Source organism: Amblyomma americanum, chromosome 1 (genome assembly GCF_052857255.1).
Source record: "Amblyomma americanum isolate KBUSLIRL-KWMA chromosome 1, ASM5285725v1, whole genome shotgun sequence".
Classification (NCBI taxonomy): Eukaryota; Metazoa; Arthropoda; class Arachnida; order Ixodida; family Ixodidae; genus Amblyomma; species Amblyomma americanum.
In genome coordinates this window covers 29,415,022-29,434,369 of record NC_135497.1, presented here as the reverse complement: position 1 = coordinate 29,434,369, position 19,348 = coordinate 29,415,022, and the positions used below count along the sequence as shown (strand labels likewise).

At 51.3% G+C, this 19,348-nt stretch overlaps 1 protein-coding gene across 1 annotated transcript; it reads right to left on the bottom strand.

The window, feature by feature from the left end:
- Positions 1-12,311: 12,311 nt before the first annotated feature.
- Positions 12,312-15,844, bottom strand: LOC144131841 (uncharacterized). Its single transcript, XM_077664466.1, has 3 exons — positions 15,434-15,844; positions 14,512-14,714; positions 12,312-13,256 (listed from the first exon to the last, which is right to left on the bottom strand). The coding sequence occupies exons 1-3, from the start codon at positions 15,759-15,761 to the stop codon at positions 12,753-12,755; spliced, it is 1,035 nt and encodes a 344-aa protein (XP_077520592.1). The 5' UTR covers positions 15,762-15,844; the 3' UTR covers positions 12,312-12,752.
- Positions 15,845-19,348: the final 3,504 nt, after the last annotated feature.

Below are 19,348 nucleotides of genomic sequence, written 5' to 3'. Positions count from 1 at the left end.
TTTGTACAGTAGGTTCTGAGGGTAAACTATAGTAAACTAATTTGAAACATCCATAGCGCGAGTTCTTGTACCGTGCTTTGTAGGACATCGTAGCCTCCAAAACTGTTTTTGCAGAAACCTAAAGGGGTTGGAACATTAAATTTTGAGGCTGTAGTAAGCTTGTTATAGGCTTCCTCTGTATGTAAGGTCACCTATGGCGAAGTATTGGATGAAACAAGCGCCGAAATATATTTGAATCGAGGTCCAAAGAGTCCCTAAGTGCCCTTTCTCATGATGGATGCCCATCGCCAGCGCTATAGGTGGTGACGTAAAGCCCTGGGAACGATATCAGTGAATAGCAGTGACATCACAACACTGAAACGTGACGCACTATGAGCGGCGACGCGCGACATCGGCGAAGCGCTGCTTCGGCGACTCAGCGGTCGGTGTGCAGATCGGCATATATGCAGTTGCTGACTCACCAGCCATGGCTGACAGCTCAGCAGGCCAGCTTCTCTCTTCTCACAGACCCCACCACCCTTATTCGCACCGGGAACAGCGTATGCGCAGACAATACTCCTGACCTCACCTTCATCCACCGCCTCCCTCACGATGCGTGGTGTAACACCCAAGAGAATTTGGGTAGGGATCACTACATTATCGAGATTTTCCTACAAGCAGGCCCAACCCCTAGACCCTCTCGTGATGCTACCATCGCGAAGTGGGACTCGTTCCGCACCTCGCGAGCAGCCCGCACTAAACACACCATCTCAGACATAGCCACTTGGTGCGACCAACTCCAGCATGACGTCCGCGCCGTGAGTCGCCAACTCCCAGAGGACTGCCCTGCAGACGCGATGGATTCCCATCTCCTGCACCTATGGGAGGCCAAGGCGGGTCTCGAACGTAGGTGGCAGCGTCAGCGCTGGAATAGAACACTCAGACGTCGACTGGCCCGGCTCAACAAGGAGATTGAGACGCATGCTGCAAGCTCTGTCTCGCCAAAATTGGGAATCTCTCTCTAACAAGCTGGACGGCATCATGAGCCTGCCCCAGACCTGGAACCTATTCTGCCATCTCATTGATTCGACTCAGTCCAAGACACACCAGAAACACAACCTCATAAAGCTTATACACACATCCGAGGCCTCCCCGCAGGAATTTCTCGAGGAGCTTCGTGATCTCTACTTCCCGGCATATCCCTCCGCAGACCACCCTGACTACACAGGCTCCCCCAACGACCTTCTCGACCAACCGATCACCGAGGCGGAAGTGAGGGCAGAACTTCAGCGCCTCAACGCGTCCTCAGCTCCTGGCCCCGACGGAGTGCACAACAAGGCACTCCGTATCCTCGATTCCCCCACCGTCAAAGCCCTAACCGATTACTTCAATGAATTCTGGCTGCGCGGCGCCCTCCCACCTCCGTGGAATGACGCAAAATAAGTCTATATTCTGAAATCCGGCAAACCCCTTCTCCCCGCTAACCTCCGTCCCATCTCTCTTACATCGTGTGTAGGCAAGCTCATGGAGCGCGTTCTCCAGACCCGGCTCAGCCGGTATTTGGAGAACAACAACCTTATGCCTTCGTGCATGTTTGGTTTCCGCCCGGGCTTGTCCACCCAGGACGTCATTCTACAGCTCAAGCACCACATCCTTGACTCCCCCGCGGGCGACACCAAGGCTATCCTCGGCGTCGACCTAACAAAAGCTTTCGATAACGTTACCCACGCAGCCATCCTAGAGGGCCTCCACGCCCTAGGCGTAGGCCCACGGATGTACAATTACGTCCGCGATTTCCTCTCCGAACGAACAACCACACTCACCCTGGGCGACCACCGGCTGTCCAGTGTCTCACTGGGAGCACGGGGAACCCCTCAGGGTGCTGTACTGTCTCCTATCCTCTTTATTATAGCCCTTCTCCAACTCCCCCACCAACTCGCCCAAATACCCGACATGCATTTCAGCCGCTATGCTGACGACATCACTATCACTATGCAGTGATGCTGACATGGAACACAACCTACAGTCGGCCCTCAACATCATCGACTCATACGCTCACACGCGCGGCCTAGCCTGCTCCCCTTCTAAATCAGAACTCATCTTTTACCGCCCCAGGCCGCACGATCCCGCCAACTCTCCCATCTCACTCAGTCTAAGAAACCACCCCATTCCCCTGGCCTCCAAGATTCGCATTCTGGGCCTCGTGCTTCACTCCCACGGCGAGCATGGCAACGCCATCAAAACTCTCCAGACCCAAGCCTAGCAAGCCACCCGTCTCATTCGGCGCGTGGCGAACCGGCGCGCGTGTCTTCGAGAGCGGAACACTCTCTGCCTCACCCAAGCTTACATCACGAGCCGCAAGGCGTACTCATTCCCCTACCTCCCCCTAAAGCAGAAGGAGCGGGACCGCATCAACGCGCTCCTCAGGAGGTGCACGAAGGTTGCCCTCCGCCTACCCCCAAGCACCTCTACTACCCGGCTCCTCAACCTCGGTACCCACAACACGTTTGAAGAGCTGGCAGAAGCCACCCTAACAGCACAGCTGACTCGCCTGTCGAGTACCGTGGCAGGCCGCACTCTACTCTGTCAGCTAGGCATCACCCCGATCACCCATCCTACCGAGGGGGTTCCCCTACCTCCAGAACTGCGCTCCCATCTCATCATCCTTCCAATCCCTGAGAACATGCACCCCGGGCACGACGGAGAACGCAGGACAGCCCGCGCCCAAGCCCTGCACAAGCTCTACGGCAACAGTCCCTAGGTAGCCTACGTGGACGCGGCAGCGTACTCGTCGGGCTTCCGCATGGTTCTCGCCGTCGCTAATTCCCAGGCCCGACTAAACGCACCAGGATCCGTCACCCCAGACTCATCGGAAATTGCAGAGAAAGCGGCCATTGCACTCGCTTTTGCCTCCAACTATGCCACCAAAATTATCTCCGACTCAAAATCCACCCTGTTCAATTTCGCCAAAGGCCTGATATCCCGCACCGCGGCTCGGCTTCTACGCTTCTGGAACCCCACCCACCCCGTAACCCTTATCTGGACCCCCGCACACGCAGACCTCCCTGGTAACGAGGAGGTCCACTCCTTCGCCCGACGTCTCACTTTCCGGGCCGGAGTTAGACCTCCTTCGCTATACCGAGAGCGTCTGCTTACGTTAAAAGATATTCTTGCCTACTACCGAGATACCTGGCGCGTTTACGCACCGCCGGTTCCCTCCCTAACCTTAACCCAGGCCTCCCACTGCGCCGACAACAGACCCGAACTACTCCCTACCCTATTCTCCTTCATGCCCGCGACCCCGATCAATTCCTTTCTTCTTGTGAGCTCTGCGGGAAACCGGGAGACTTCCTTCATGTCCTCCTCATATGTCCTGCCTTCCCACGCCCTCCATCCCCCACCACGGCGGAGTCATACTGGGAGACTCTCCTGGCCAGCTCCGCTGCTGCTGACCAGCGCCGGATAGCCCTCCATGGGCTGTCCTTTGCCCTGTAAGGACAGCCTCCTAAGGGTTTCCTCGTGCCATGTTAGGGGGTTTGCCCCCCTCGGTATTTGGCAATAAATGTTTCCACCACCACGAGCACCATATAACGGCGGCCGAGCGAACCTTTCATGTCGATGAGACGATGACTCTCTTGTTTGCACCTTCGCCGTAATACGAATAAGCGAAACGAGCGACTACGTTTCATACGCTCACCCTTCGACTCGGCTGCAGTACGAATAGGCCTAGCGAGTCCGCCGGGTTCGTATGTGCAATGTAAGTGATTGTGGAGAGGGAGTTCACACGTGTTAGTGGATAAGTATGGTCATCGAGCGTGGTTTTGTCAACAGTGACCTTAAATCGGTTATTGTTTACATCTTAGGAAGCAAATACATCAAGCGGGTAGCCCCGCTGCTAGGCGATGTGACCCAACTCTCTCGGTCAGTGCTGCAGGCGCCCGCGGCGGCTGCTACGTCGGCGTCGATTGAGGGCAACAAATTAAGCCATTCTGTTTATCTCAAATTGGGGCCGAACATACCTCTAGATAAACCAATTTAAGTTCAAGTAATTGCACACCAGAAAAAGCGTCGCAGCACACCCCGGCGCTCAGAAACCGAAACCGAAATCGCTCAGTATAAATATAGCAATAAAAAATATTCATCGCGCATATATATGAATCGCGCAGCGTGTATCACGCGTCCTGGAGCAATGCGCAACGTTTGAAACAAAGTACACGCCAAACAAATGTTTGGTGTCTTCACCCCATTAATCAATGCGAGGAAGCGTACGAACCTACGAGTTTCCTGGGCTAGGTGTGTTTTATAACAACCATCTGCCTCAAAAGGTTACTGAAATTCGGCATCGAAAGGATTCTTAAACGATAGGCCTAAGTATTCAAGGTTGTAATAAGGGAGTAATTACTCATTGGCGTCCGCCCAAGCACAGCCATACGGCTATAAAGGAAAGCTGTACAGCTTCCTCAGGCACTTCATAGTTGAAGAAAAATGTCTCCTTTTTCGGGGTTCGAGCCCGCGGCCACTTCGAGTTATTGATCAATTATCTTGAATCCCGGTTAGCTCAATTGGTATCGCGACTGATCCGGTGGATTCCCATAAACATCTGACCAGCAACATGGTAACCATGTGGGCTAGTTGGTGTATTTCAGACATAACCTCTTTTCCTGGTGTCTCGTTCCGGTGAAGTTATGTCTGACATTTGACCAGCATTCAAGCTTAAATCATGTTTTTTTTAAAGAGAAGTGCAATAGCGCGTTCATTTTGTTGTGCCAGTGAACTGCACAGTGCCCGTAAGCTGTTATCCCATATCGCAGAATAATGCAGCCAAGGGCGTGAGTTACCGCATTCCTTACCGACAAATTCGTGCAATACCTTATATTGTGCAAGAGGCACAATGCGGCGCAAGGCTCCTTACAAACGCAAGCAAGGTGGTCTTTCTAAGAAAGGTCGCTGTCAGGATATAAGCCAAGGTACCTTACTACAGATGAATACTGTAGAAGCTTAGAAGAGCAAGACATATTACAATCCTAGCAATGCAAAACAAGAGGATAGTCGCCTTGCCCCGGAGCTTAAGCGCCGCAAAATTGCCCGTTTCCCCAGAGTCAGTTTGGCGGACTTGGGGTGCTCACTTTATTCAAAGAATTAGAGAAGCAGATTAATCCCATCTTGGATACATTTATGCCATTAACTTATTTCGAAACCAGTCCATAGCTTTTGTGGCCGCACACTGAGAGAAGAGATGATCGCATCGTAGGGAATACTAGCAGAAGTTAAAATCAAGGAATCTTTGGCGTATTGATAAAGATAAACAAGCATCACGCTTTGGAGTCATTTGCATAACTACTGAACAATAAGGGATTAAGTATTAAACCCTATGCACTCCAGTATTACCAAGAAAGTGCTGTGAAGCTGTCCAACTGTAAAAAGCTGACGCCTAACTTGAAGGAAATTTGCTTCTTCGAGAAAGCACCCAGCATTCTAAGCAAAAAAGCTTGCTTATTTAACCACATACTACGATATTCACTACCGAAGGCCTTGCTACTATCGAGAAATAGCACGCAATCAACATTGCAATCAACACAAACAGCAACGCAATCAACAGAATCAATTGCTTCTCCTCTTCCGGAATCCGTACTGACCAGGTGAAAGGTAAACTGCAGTTCTCCCGAAAGCATGACCTCGTCGACAACAAAAGTTATTCATTGATTTCAGCTGTAAAATGCAGAATTGAAATTGCAGGAGAGTTTTCAATCCCATTAAATTCTTCGGTTTTATGAAGGGCTGTAATTATTGCTGTTTTCAGTCTGACAAAAATATCACCACACGAATTTATGGGATATAGCAGTGCTCTCAAAATATCTCGAATGTAATCATGTGTTCCGGTCCAGCAATTACTGAAAATCCCGTTAATTCCAGGTGATTTATTATGTTTTGAAGCTGAAAACAAAAGACCTTATCTCCTGAGAAATTAGACAGATACGCTGATTCGCTAATGCGGTGTCGCAAAATGCGCAAAAGTACTTGTAAGTTGTTATTGCTAATCACACGGGAGAAGTAGCTGTTAGATTCACCAGCAATATTCAGTCCGCCGCAGGATAAATTCGAAGGAAAGTAATTCTCTACATTAGACCGGATATTAGCATGCCTCAAACTATAAATTAAAGACCGTGCTTTCCTACTACTATAACAGAAAATGTATTTGTTTTGCAAAGCGGATCATGGCATTAACTGTATTCCCCAACTGCTTAAATTTTTTGCTGTGGATACTGTGTACTTTAATAGCGTACCCAGAGCTGCCCTTATATTAGTCCCTTTTCCCTATCGCAGGAGAGCATCAGGGGAAACGTGGTCAGGGGCACAAATCTGCACGACTTACCTGCGGCTACCGCCCTTCACCACTTCTACACATCATGCGTGAGAGAGATATGGAAACCAGAATTGCTTGTCGAAGACGCTGTGGCTGCTCTTCTCGAAATCTCAAACTCCAAGACTACCATGAGTTCCGGCGACTTGCTTCGCTTCGCCCTAGACTTACAGCACCGCTATAATCTTGCTTTCTTCACAGCCGTCGAGTACGAACCTGGAACGCCCATCACAATCTCCAGGAATCACTTGCGCTTGCAGAATTACAGGCATTCCTGCGTGGAAACTTGTTTCGGCGTTGCTCTCTCGGGCGTCAACGCTCACTTCGGCACCAACTATACACTCGAGCAGATTGAAGCTTGGGATCGGCGCCTCCCGGGCGGTTCCGATGCGGCCTCCAAAGCTGAGGTCACACCAGAAGAACTCCGCAACGCCTTCAATGGCCTCGATATTTCCCAGCTGAAAGCCATTCTTCAAGAGTTCTCAATAGACCTGGACGCAGGGACACCTATATACGCAGAGGCGAAGGAGGTCACCCTCCAAGAAATTCGACTCATGTGGAACACCTCAAGCCAGCCTTTCTCCTTGTGTCACATGATAATGACCGTCGCGCTGAAAGCCGTTTCTGTGATGCAGCTGTTCACTGTGGTGACACTTCCCTCCATGCGCGCCGCCTCCATTTGCAAGAGTCACGGAACTGAATTCCAAGAGCTCTGGCGCCGAACGCACGTCGCGTTCCTCACAAGTGAAAAGAAGAATGTCCAGCTCAGAAACGTTTTTGAGGCTACGAGGCAGGCATTCACCATCTACGCACCTCTTCGCAAAATCATGAAAGACGGCAACGACACAGCAAAGTTCGATGCCATGGTCGCAAATATTTCCCTGCTGCTGCCCATCGACCTCATCCTTCGGGACGTTGCCGCTCCAAACCTGTCCACTCAAGGCTTTGTTCGGAACTACTTCCGGGCGTTGAGCTTCGAGTTCGACGTAAGGACAGTGAAGTCACGGCGTGGCAGTGTAGTAATCAGAGACGGCTTCCATTACGAAGCAAGGAGTCAGGTGGTGTTCGTGAACGACACTGCCCTGTACGTGCCAGCCTCCATGTTCGGCTTACTAAGTGGCAACAACACCGATCCTTTGCTCGCTGACGCACCCGGCCTAGGCAGCCGAATGGCAGCTACCATATGGCTCAAAGTTATCACCAGCGAAATGTGGTCATCGCAGACACATCAGGCCATCTTACAGCACAGGTGATTTGAAATCTATGTCGTAATGCATACTTCCTTTGCAGAGCAGTGAGATAAGAAAGACGAACTCTTTTTTCTAATACGAATTCAGTGTAAAAAGTGCCTAGACCTGTGTTGCTTCGACCGGTCTGAGGCCACACCGTGTCGCTTGGCAAATTTTCAGCGGTAATACACGCGAGCTCGGAAATGACAAAAACAAACCTGAAACATCTTATGTAAGGGTGTGCGAATACCACTTTTTCAAAACCGGATCGAATATGAATGATGTCGGTATCAGTCGAATCTTATAATAATCGATGAAAGGACTGAATCGAATAATATTCGAAAAATTCTATAATTATTCGCTACTGCTGCGAATATTGGCACAAAACCAATATTCGTGCGAAACAACGAAAAGCTAACGGCAGGGTTGTTACTCATGGAGTTAAATAGGCAGCTGTTTTTTGACAGCTGCCTATTAAGTGGTCTCCATTATGACTGCATTGTCAGCATATTAGCTCTGTGACCGTCATTTTATGCGCCTTGGAAGCTGACATTTTGCTACTGACGGATCAGGCGAGTAATCAAGTGCAATATCAGTGTAGATGATAGGGACTAGAGTTGTGAGACATGGCGGCCGATGCAGGCATCAAATACCGGGTTTGCTGAGCCTGGCTGAACCCTGCCTTGCCGTTGAGTCTTGGAGACCACATATTAGAGGTTCCGGAATGCCGCCCCAGACACGGACCGCATCGCGTCACTGAACGCGCGGATCAGACGCGTCAGCATACTTTTGCTCGTCGTAGCGGGCCCCCTCTTGGAGTGGGGCATGTCTGATTCGAACTACCTGTCTGCCATTCAAAAATTATCCAAAAACTGCTGAACGTGTTCCATTCGTCCAGTATGATTTTGAATATGCAGTATTTGATTCGTTGAGCGAATGGAATAGAAGGATATTAGGTTCGCTATTTGAAAATCTCTGGTATTCGCTCACCCCTAATTTTCTTACTAGAGCACAATATGCATTTTGTCGCCACTCGGGACTTATGTTTTTTGTTCCAAACTCCTCCTACAGAAAATTGGAACAAACAGCTAAAGAAACACCAATTGATCATTATATAATTTAGTTAAGGAACAGGAATAGACGTAGGCAGGGTATAGAATACAGAAGGCTCATGACAGGCATTTATTGGAGGGATGTTGTGAATCTTGCATACCCAGAAATTCTGTAGAAAAGCATTTTTGAGCGAGAAATCATTCATGACCGCCATTTTTTCATATAATCTAAGATTTCACTATTGCAATCAATATATCCGCAGATCAGTCTACAGCAGTCTTGCATTTTTTCTATTCACGTTCTTGCTATCGTCCAAAGCGTTCCCCATTGGTTTCCTATGGAAGTCTTAACTGTTCGACGCAGTCGCTGGAGATATTTACCAGAAAGATTTGGCTACATATCGGAATAATGGACGTTTACCTTCATTATTTCCAGAACAGTGTCTTACAATTTCCCAATTTCAAGATTATTGCCTGAGGAAGCTGCACTTATATACGCATAACTAGCGAGTTAGCTGCGTGAAAAAGAATACCCATAGCGGCGGCCAGCTCTATTCTTAGCAGTTCCTTAGTACATAGATTTAATTGACGCGCCGATGCAGTGACAGGCTTCGCACTCTTCTTGGGCGCTCCATTGCAGCCGCTGCGTCGAGAGCTCTCTGCCGGGGTTGAGCCAGTTTCAAGTGCCAGTGGTTGCCATAACTGCCATGAGCCTGGACATCGCACTGGAAGCGGTGGGGGTGTTGCCCTCCCTGTCATCCACTGGCCCAGCGGCAGCCGACTGGTACGAACAAAAGACAGCTTGGAGCCTGTACCTGATGTCCAACGCCGAGTTCTTCTACCTGCGCTACGCCTATTTCATGTGCAATGTTCAAGAGCATGTAGGGAACATGGTGAACGCGGCTCTGAAGCTGAGCCCCGGGTTTGCCGCCGCCTTTGGGTGCAGTGCTCACCCAGGCTCCACCAGCATTCTGGACTGTGTGAACGTTACGGAGGTGTCGACAGTCGCATGATCCGCTACGATGCACCCTCGGTTTTCAGCTTGGCAAGAATGCCTCAAGCTATTCGTGTTTTTCCGATTTTATGACGCTGTCTAAACATCTCAGACTTGCTTTTACAGGCTTGTGAAACGGAAGACTTCAATTCTGTCCATTTTTCATGATCGCTCTAACATTTACAACTTACGACGGAAGTATCTCTTGTGTACGCCAAGGAAATGTTATTAACGTGCATTCGTCGGTAGACTGTCATCTCGGGCAGCATTCTGTAAGCGTGTCACGAACACGATCGCGTGATTAGTTCTTGTCGCTGAGTCCTCCGGCGGTTTTAAGTAAGCTTGGCGGGAGCAGACTTCGTGCTCCAAATAGATGCGCGTTAAAAGCGTTGAAATGTCGCACTCGCTACTTATGATTACGGTTTTCGATTAAGCCACACGCAAGGATCTTGTCTCAACTCCGCGTGGTGCCTTTTAGTGCGTAATCAGAAATCCGATGGGTACCAACACCGTGAAAAATTTTCACTTGTCGCACTGTCCGTTCACCTAGCTCGAGCGCTCTGTAGTTTTCTCTGTAGTTTTTTCAAAGACTTTTTAAAGAAACCTTGCTACTTTGCTAACGCACCTGGTATAGAAAGCATTCGACTGCGCGCTGATATTGTGATGGCAGACAGCCCCTGTGACTTCAAAAGTTGACAGCACGTGTTCAGTCTCGTTTCTTTTCTTGTGTATGTGCTCCACCGCATAGCTTTCTAGCATGAATTTGTATAGAAAATAGTTGTCACAACATTTTTTCCTTTATTATTTTGGGAAAGGAAAATAAATTCTTGTTGTAACAAGAGGATTTTCTCTAGTATTTTGCGGTCCCCTGTCGCAACAACAGAGGAAGCTGTGTCGGCACAACCAGAGGACTTTTTCAATACTGCAGAAAAATCTGTCGTAATGACAGGTTGTCGTATTTCACGACCGGCTGTGCCGTTTTTTTCGACCAGCAATTTGCCAAACTTTCTTACACATCGCGATGATGTTCATGGTTCATTATGTACCCCCTTTGCAAAAAGTAACTGAGAAACAGGCTTTCATTCTCAGCTGCGGGGACACGAAAGAACAGCACACGTGAAAACAGCATGCGTCAAAACAGCGCACAAAAACAGCACAGGGAAAAACAGGACAGCGACGAAAAACCCCAGGGTCTCACGGGCCGCAATGTCCGTGAGAGTCCATGTATGTACTAGAGGGAAGTATGGTCTAAGTGCGAGGTGATGTTTGATCAAATTCTCTGAAAGATTTGCTCTCGTCACTCAGCAGTGCTCCATTACAGTGCAGTGCAGTGCAGCCCCTTACCTAAGGACTGAAGGCGAACTCTGAACGCTGGCAGCTTATTCTGTATATTGCGCAGAGTTCCTGTTAAGCGGCAGCGTATTACTCTTCACGCGGATTTTATGTACGCTTGTCTTATGAGTGAATACAGCGTTCAACATTAGAGGAAAATATGTTTCCTTTGACCTCGTTCCGCAGAAGGATTTTTCGGATAGGCTATTATAAGCGGTCATCTGAGCGACTCGGTCTTTTGGGCGTAGAAAACTAAAAGCAACTGCTGATCTTTTGAATTCAGGAGTCTTGCGTGAGACATTAGCTTGAGTTCGCCAGGATTGTTAGCCGAAAGTCGGTTTTTAAATCTAGCGAGGAAACATTGGTGAGAATAGTGGTATGCACTTCACTGCGTATGATCCAGTCACGTCCTTATGACGCGAAAGCTTCACTACGCTAGGTAAAGGCGATTTCGCAGTGAGTCCCAAATTTACCTTCAAGTGAGGCAGAGGTCAAGTGTGGTTACAGGCGTTACCTTATGTGGTCCGCCATGGTGTCGCACCACTTGACCTTTGACCTTTCGATTCGCTGGTAGTGGGCGGTAGAATAGACCGCAGCGTTCATTGGGTTTGCAACCTCTCGCGAAGAACCATTAATTTAACTGCCACCTGCCAGGGTGGCATTGTGGGTGCGCTCCACATCCAATGCGCGGAACGCATTCTACGTTACTGATGCCAAGCCGCGTCGACTTGCCCGATACACCACAGCCTTCGCTCTCTAGCCATTATCAGCAGTAGTTAAACCGCACCCAATTTTATTATTGTGTTTAATGCCGAAGTTTATAAAGCTGAACATATTGATTTTCATCATTTCAGGTTGATGCGTTAGAGTGTGCTTTGACACCAGTTTCACAAAACAGCGAAGAGGCCTGCGATTTGCACCACAATTTGGTTTATCAAAACAAATCGTAAAGACCTTTTTTCCCTCGTTATTGTATGCATTTTCGCGTCTTAGGACCTGTTCTGTTCGATAGAATTGCTGGCTCAGATATGTCTTAAAGGGCCGCTATGGACAAATTGAAATTGGCCTGAATTTACACATTATCGTGGTTCATTAATACAGACGCTAGTTCCGCTCAAAACAGGGCATCTATATCTAGAAGAGGGCGAAAATAATGAGGTGTCGCCATCGCAGGTCGATTTCGAAGGTAAACTATGTGCGTCGACCCAGTTTTTGGTGCGGATCTCAGAGGCCAGGGTAAACACGATTTCCTTCAAGCCGGCATCACGGATTCCTTTTCGGTGTAGACGCTGCAAGTCTCATCGAGTGCCAAGTATGCGATGGGCACAGCGGGTGTAGCGCTGCCGCAAAGTGAGGAGACCAACTGTCTGGATGGTCACAAACCGGTACTACTTGTTTATTGACACCACACAACACGTCCTTCGGAGTCAGGACAACTTATATACTGTACATACACCGCTGCGCATTGCGGGAAAAAAACATGAAAGGTTCGAAGGAAAGCACACGGAGACTTTCGCTGGTCGTGAGGTCGAAACTGGCAACGTTAAGATTGTATCCTGAAGCTGAAGTTCCTTGACCACGCCAGCTGAGCTTGCAGTAGTTATTTGACCGCACAGCGGTGTAGCCAAGACATTGTCCAGAGCGAAGCACCTGTATGATCCTTATCAATCGGGTGATAGCAAAGAGATGAAGCTTCAAGAACTTCACTGTATTAAAGGAAAAGTATTGAAAAAAAAAGATCACAAGAGTGCGCGTGATGGAAAAGACTGCGATGTTCGCGGCCATGTGGTCCTCAATTGCAGCCTTCACAGGCGCCGTTTCACGCCGAAACGTGAAAAACACTTAAAGAAGTCCTTGGTACAGCTCATGATGTGGCAGTGGAATTCAAGCCGGTCCTCCTCCGAGAGGCGTCGCATGTAGTTCGCGACTATGTTGCCGAACTGGTCGCACTCGTCGTAGTAGCCGCCAACAGGGGAGCTCAGCGACTGCACATTCTCCACGCGTGGCACGACAGTGCTGCTGCACGAATCCGAGGGCGTCTGAATCAGCGGCTGAACAGCCACGCTGGAGGCCGGCGCGGCGACGGCGGATGAGGAAGCGCGCGCCTTCTTGAGAGGCGGTGGAGAGGTGGAGAGGGCGTACTCGAGGCTCGTGCTGGGCGTGGCTGGAGGCTCTTCATTGGCCGCCACCCGCAACGCGTCGGCAGTAGGCAAGATGCTATCCGGCAATATACTAGACTCCTCCGCCTCCACAACGCTGGTGTCGCCGTCGTCCAAATGTGTCTCGTCACTCTCTTCTTCTAGCTCGATCTGCAGAGAGACAGTGAGGTGAGCCATAGCGTCGGGACCATCTGCTCAAGCCGTGGGAACAAGACAAGCCTTCAAGGAAACGCTAGAGACAAACCCTTCTGACGCCACAGTCGCAGAATTATAGATGACGAGAGGAGAGCAGAACTACGAAGGAGGAGCACGTAAATGGACCATAACTTCAACATGCTTTAAGAAACAGCCGCCTTGCAGATCGCGGCCGGAGACATGGAGACAGACATCAATCTTGTATTAGTTTTAACTGAGTGCTCAGAGCGACCGCACTGTCATGTAGAGAATGACCTGTAAGCATACCACCGAACCAATTTACTTAAATGTGCTCGTCTATCGCGCATTCCGTGTCGTCCTCTACTTTGTGTACATTTGAGTTAGTGCACTAAAATATCGTAAAAGTTCTTCTCGTGCAAGGAGCAGGTAACCGTGGGACCAGGTCCGCTTAGGAGCCTTGGACTGAGACATCGCATTCACACGTCAAATCACATATTTATCGACGCCACGCGAAATAGCGCGACACTGAGGAACATGGAAGCTGAAATGCTAAACAAGAAAGCCCTTACATTCATGTGCGGAGCGACATGGCTGGTAAGACGCTGGCTGGCGGGGAGGTGCTGTCATAAGGGGATGTTTCTCAGCGGCCATACCACATTCCACCACTGCAACGCTCGAGATCGCAGCGAGAAGCAAACACTGCCACGAACTGCCACGTACGTGCCACGTACGCGATCGCATGCGCTAGCTCGCGCCGAACACAGGACGAGGCCACGTGCGCACGAATACGTGCACACGCTCCGCTTCGTCTTTGCCTCCGCGCGATCCATATTATCACGCTCATATGAAACGTAAATTCCATTCGTCTGACAGACATCCGCATGCAGGGCATGGAGCAAGGGGTTTTCTTGAAGTGCTTCGAACAAATGGTGGCAACTTCCTAAAGTGAGAGCCCCCAGATCACTTGCATCGCGACGAACCACAGCGCGGTTGAAAGCGAGGCCGCAAAAGTCGTTTCCAGAAGTCCGGAAGTGGGGCAGTGGCTAGCACGACACTGCCGAGCGCCAAAACGCGCATGTTGCCTCGCTTTACGTGTTACACTGTTCTATACTCCTCAGGGGGGGGGGGGGGGGGTATCTTTTCTGCGAGGGAAAGGGGAAATGGGCCGCAGCCACCGCGAAACCGTCAGGCGGACGCGCAGATATATCGGTGCGCGTGACTCGACGTGGACGCGAGAGGAATGACTCACCAGCTGCTCTTTTTCGAAGTGCAGCATAGGGCTGACGACGGCGGCACGGAAAGGCTCCGAGTGAACGCGCAGGAAACTGAGGCAGTCGAAGAACTTCCACCGGCCCGTGTATTCCAGTTCTCCGGACTTCGTGCGCGCAGTCTTGTCCTTCAGCTCATCGTAGTACTGGCGCCGCTTGATGCTGTACACATACCGCAGGTTATCTGGAACGCAAGGACATCAGTATTGGGCTGGGCCCGTTCAGTGGCCGACAGGCTATTCGAAGCGACGTCCGACCGCTCCCCCGTCCCCCGAACCGCGTTACAACTTCTCAACTGCGCGGCTTCGAGTAAAATAGGAAAGAACCCGCCTCTTGGCTTCATTTTCACGGAATAAGCAGGAATGGTCCGAATGTGAAACAAAATGCGCTGGAGGCTTAAACGGAAGGAAATAAAGAGAGGAAAACGTGAGCAGGAACCAAGACGAGGACGGAGGCTTTCGTGTGCTGCAGTTACATTAGCCAATCGATGGTGGTGGGTTCTCACGCGTTTAAGTTGGCCCCTCCGTATGAGGGCCACGCGCTGTTTGAAGTCACTTGGATTGCTCGTGGAATGAACTGCGGGGCCTAGCCGGAATCTAGGAGGATGCATGGTGGACGCAACTCGCTCGCTTAAACAGGTTGTATGTACCTCCCTGAAAAGTTACTAGAAAGACACATTCAGCGCTGTTGCCAGGTGGCGTCCCGCGTAAAGCCCCAAAGGCTGCCGCTCCTCGTTGCGATAGCAACTACCACCGAGGTTCCCAAAATTATCTCCGTCACCAAGTGAATGCGAAGGTGCATATTGCGAGCATTAACCAACAAGGAAGGTATCCTATCGCGTCGTGCACGTTACGTGGTCGTAGAAAGAGGTCGCTGCAAAAAGACAGACATGGCAAAACTTACCGGGAGTGAACGGTCCTAGCATGGGGAAGCGCTTCTGAAGGTGGCCGGCAAAGCGGTCCCAGAGGCGGCGCTTGAGCCGGAGGTTCTTGAAGCTCCTCGAGTCGTTCTTCCAGAGGCACGGGTTGCTCTCGATAAGGGCGAAAAGCTCGGCCAGTGACTCGTCGGTGTGCGCAGGCTTGACGACTGCCAGCCGCTGCTCGAAAGCCGCGGACAGCTGAGCTGCGCCGCTGGAGGATGGCTGCTGCATCGAGCCGTCGGGCAAAGCCGGCGCGACGCCGCTGTCTTCGCACGAAGCCAGTCTGGAGCAGGGACGCCGCTTCTTCCGCATCGAAGCTCTGGAGGAGCAGTTCTGGCGGTCCGCACACCGTGCTTCGCGCTTTTACTCACCCGCCGCGCAGCTCCACGCTGTGGTTAACCGCACTTTCAAGAAGCAAAAAAGAAAGATATCGTGCGCCCTTATCACCTAGCGCCATGACCATGCTCGCAGTGGAAAGCGTTTTTCCCCTTCGCTGCAAGCGGTCGAAATGTCTTGGAGGTGCGATTCGCAAGCGTTTCTTGTTTTTTTTTTGTGCTGAATTTCGCTCGATTCTCGTGCGTCGCCTTACTCTCCGCCTTCCCACGCCGAGCTCGATGCGTGCCATCCGTGGGCGAAGATGTCTTTGCTTGCGGTTTTGCGATCACGTCATTCTGTCCGCCGAGCCAAGCCCGCACTATGCCACGATTATCGCGCCTATCGTGCCTGGCTGAAACGGAGGTTGGCCGCGCAAGCGAGATAGCCGCACAAGCGCCGTAGGAGGCTGTAAAGGATGCAACTCGCGGAACTAAAATGAGCAGCTATGGGTACAGGTCCGCGTTTCCGGTGAGGGAGGCATTTTCTACTTTTTCGTGTCCAACATTCTTCATGCATCCCAAACCAAATCCGTCTGAACTTGCCCATGCTGGCATATCTGATTTTTTTTTTCAAATCTGCACGCACTTAGGGCAGTTTTATATGTGGCGTCAAGCTGTTTGTCGCGCTATGCAGAATTGAATAAAACACTGCCGACTCGCAGCAGTGGCTGTGTGGGCGTGTTGCTACTGGACACGAGGTCGCGACTCCAATCTGAGTCGCATCGCTACTTTTGTGCGGAAATTTCGGTGCGTATTCAGAACCTCAGCATGCGCTATGCTAAGCCCTCCACTTCGACGAAAAGTGTAGCAACCCCCCCCCCCCCCCTCCTCCCACCCGTCACCCCATGCCGAAATTAAGACCTTCCCGCACACACTACTCTCCTGGCAGTGCTCTTGTTCTGCACTCCCCTTCCCTGAAAATAAATCCTGTTTACGTGTACAGCCCCTGCTACGGCGTGCATCGTATAGCCCAGATGCAGATACGGCAGGGTGACACGAGGAATGTGCGTGAATAAGACATCTAAACAGAAAGGAACCCTTTTGGCAGCCGGCTCGTTTACTTCCCCGCAGAAGCGTTGCTCAGTCCATCTTGTGAGAATGCATTCGTAGCAGTAAACTCACTCTGCGCAAAAGCACGCGTAAAACTGCGCGCAGTGGCAACGGGGGCACGCGATCGGTGAATTCGCGATGAGTTGGTTATCCGCCGCGGTGGCTCAGGGGTTATGGCGACTGACTGCTGAACCCAAGAACGTGCGTCCAGCTGAGGCGAAACGCAGAAACTCCCGTGTGCTGTACAACTGCAATAAACAGTTTATGGAAGGTGTAATGGGACCGACAGGCGCAGCGCAGCGAAGAAGCGGACGAGTTCAAGCGGGACAACGAAGAAGCAGACGAAGTGCAGCTGGGTTTTTCGAACGACGCCTGTGAGTGTGCCCGTCGTGTCGCCGGTCAACCAAGACCAACCGACCTGTGCTTCAAATAAACGCCTTGACACTTGGTGGAGGTGCCTCGGTTTCCGTCCCGGTCCTCATCCTGGAACTTCGAAGTGGAACGCTCCTCGTCTCCGCCACGAAGTGGAACGCTCCTCGTCTCCGCCACCATGCCGGAAGGTCCGAGCGAACCATCGCAGCCCATCCCTGCCACCGTACTCTGTCACGGGGTGCAGCGCCAGCGTGACCCTTCTCCATTTAGTGGCACCGATGACCAAGACGTCGACGATTGGCTGGCCTCCTATGAGCGCATCAGCACTTACAATCGGTGGGACGATTCCGTGAAACTTAGCAACGTCCTCTTCTACCTAACGGACGTTGCCAACCTATGGTTTCGCAACGATGAGGCCGATCTTCCAACCTGGTCGTCCTTTAAAACGAGCTTCGCCGACGTTTTCGGCCGCCCCGCCGTCCGGAAGCTTCGCGCCGAGCAACGTCTTCGTGCTCGATCTCAGCTCCCTTCCGAGACATTCACAAGCTACATCGAGGACATCGTTGACCTGTGCAACCGTGTCAACCCCTCCATGTCCGAAGGGGATAAAGTCAACCACATACTTAAAGGCATAGCCGATGACGCTTTCCAGATGCTGCTGGCGAAGAACCCCACCTCCGTCGCCACCGTCATCCAGCTGTGCCAAAGCTTCGACGAACGCCGCAAGCAACGCGCATCTACGCGGCAGTCCGGCGCGCCTGCGGGGGGTCTTGCTGGCTTGGCCCTTGGTGGCTCGTCTGCTGAGCAGTCCCTGTTCATGCAGCAGGTTAAAGACTTCATCCGCGAAGAGATCGCTCGCCAGCTTTCTCTGCTGCATCACATTCCCGACCCCGTCTGCCCTCCGCACGACCTGGCGCCATCTCTCACACCCACTATCCGTCGTGCTATTCAGGAGCAGGTCGCTGCAGTTCTGCCATCCAGTCCCCCACCTCCTCCTGTGGCAGCGCCGCTCCCCTATGCTGAAGCAGTCACCGGTACACGGCGCTCGCCCACCTCTGCCGCCTACCCTAGCAGCCCGGCCTTTTATGCTCCACCGCCGTCAATACCCCCGCCGCAGGTCCCGGTTCGTCGACCCCGCCGAAACCCTACGAACCCCTGGCGTACCGAGGACAATCGACCGATATGCTATTCCTGCGGTCTTCCGGGCCATGTCACACGCTTTTGCCGTCAGCGATCTCCTCGTTCTGGCCATTTCATGCGCAATTTCCGCTACGATTCCGGGCCGCCCTTGCCTAATGTCTCTTCTGCCTCCTCTACACATCGCTCCCAGTACCCTACTCGCCGCTCGCCTTCCCCTTGTCGACGTTCCATTTCTCCGATGCTCCGCCGCCCGGACCCTCTCCCAGAGGAAAACTGACTGCCGCAGTTCAGGAGGCAAGAACTGCGTGTTTTGCCAACTTTTTAAGTCCTCCGTGTTCTCCTGCTAACGTGATTGAGGTGTCTGTTGAAGGCGTCCCCGTTCTTGCGCTCGTCGACACGGGTGCTGCAGTGTCAGTAATTAGTGATGTTCTTCGCCGCAAACTTCGTAAGGTGACAACGCCGCTGTCTGACTTTTCACTATGTACGGCCACCTCTCAGCGCATCCACCCCATCGCAGCCTGCACTGTCCGCGTTTCTATCAACGACGTCGCCTATACCATCGAGTTTGTTGTGCTGACCGCCTGCTCTCACGATGTCATCCTCGGCTGCGATTTCCTCTCGACCCACCGTGCAGTGATTGATTGTGCCCGTGCGGAACTTGAGCTTTCTCCCCTGTGTGATGTTTCGTTGTGTGACCTACCTGTGCGCTCCGCTAAGCAATATTACTAATGAAATAAAACTTGATCGTCATGTTTCCATAATTTCCAGGAAAAGATATATGCAGCCTTATTGGGGCTCTGCAATGTACGCAGTGCGCCACTAAACCTCACGCCGTGGATGGAAAGTAGTTAAATTCCTTCGTAACAGTAGTCTACCCCCCTCCCCCACCCTTTCCGGACATGCAGGAATTATCTTGAGCCGCTCCAGAAAAAAAAATCTTGGCCATGGTGACCATCAAGCTTG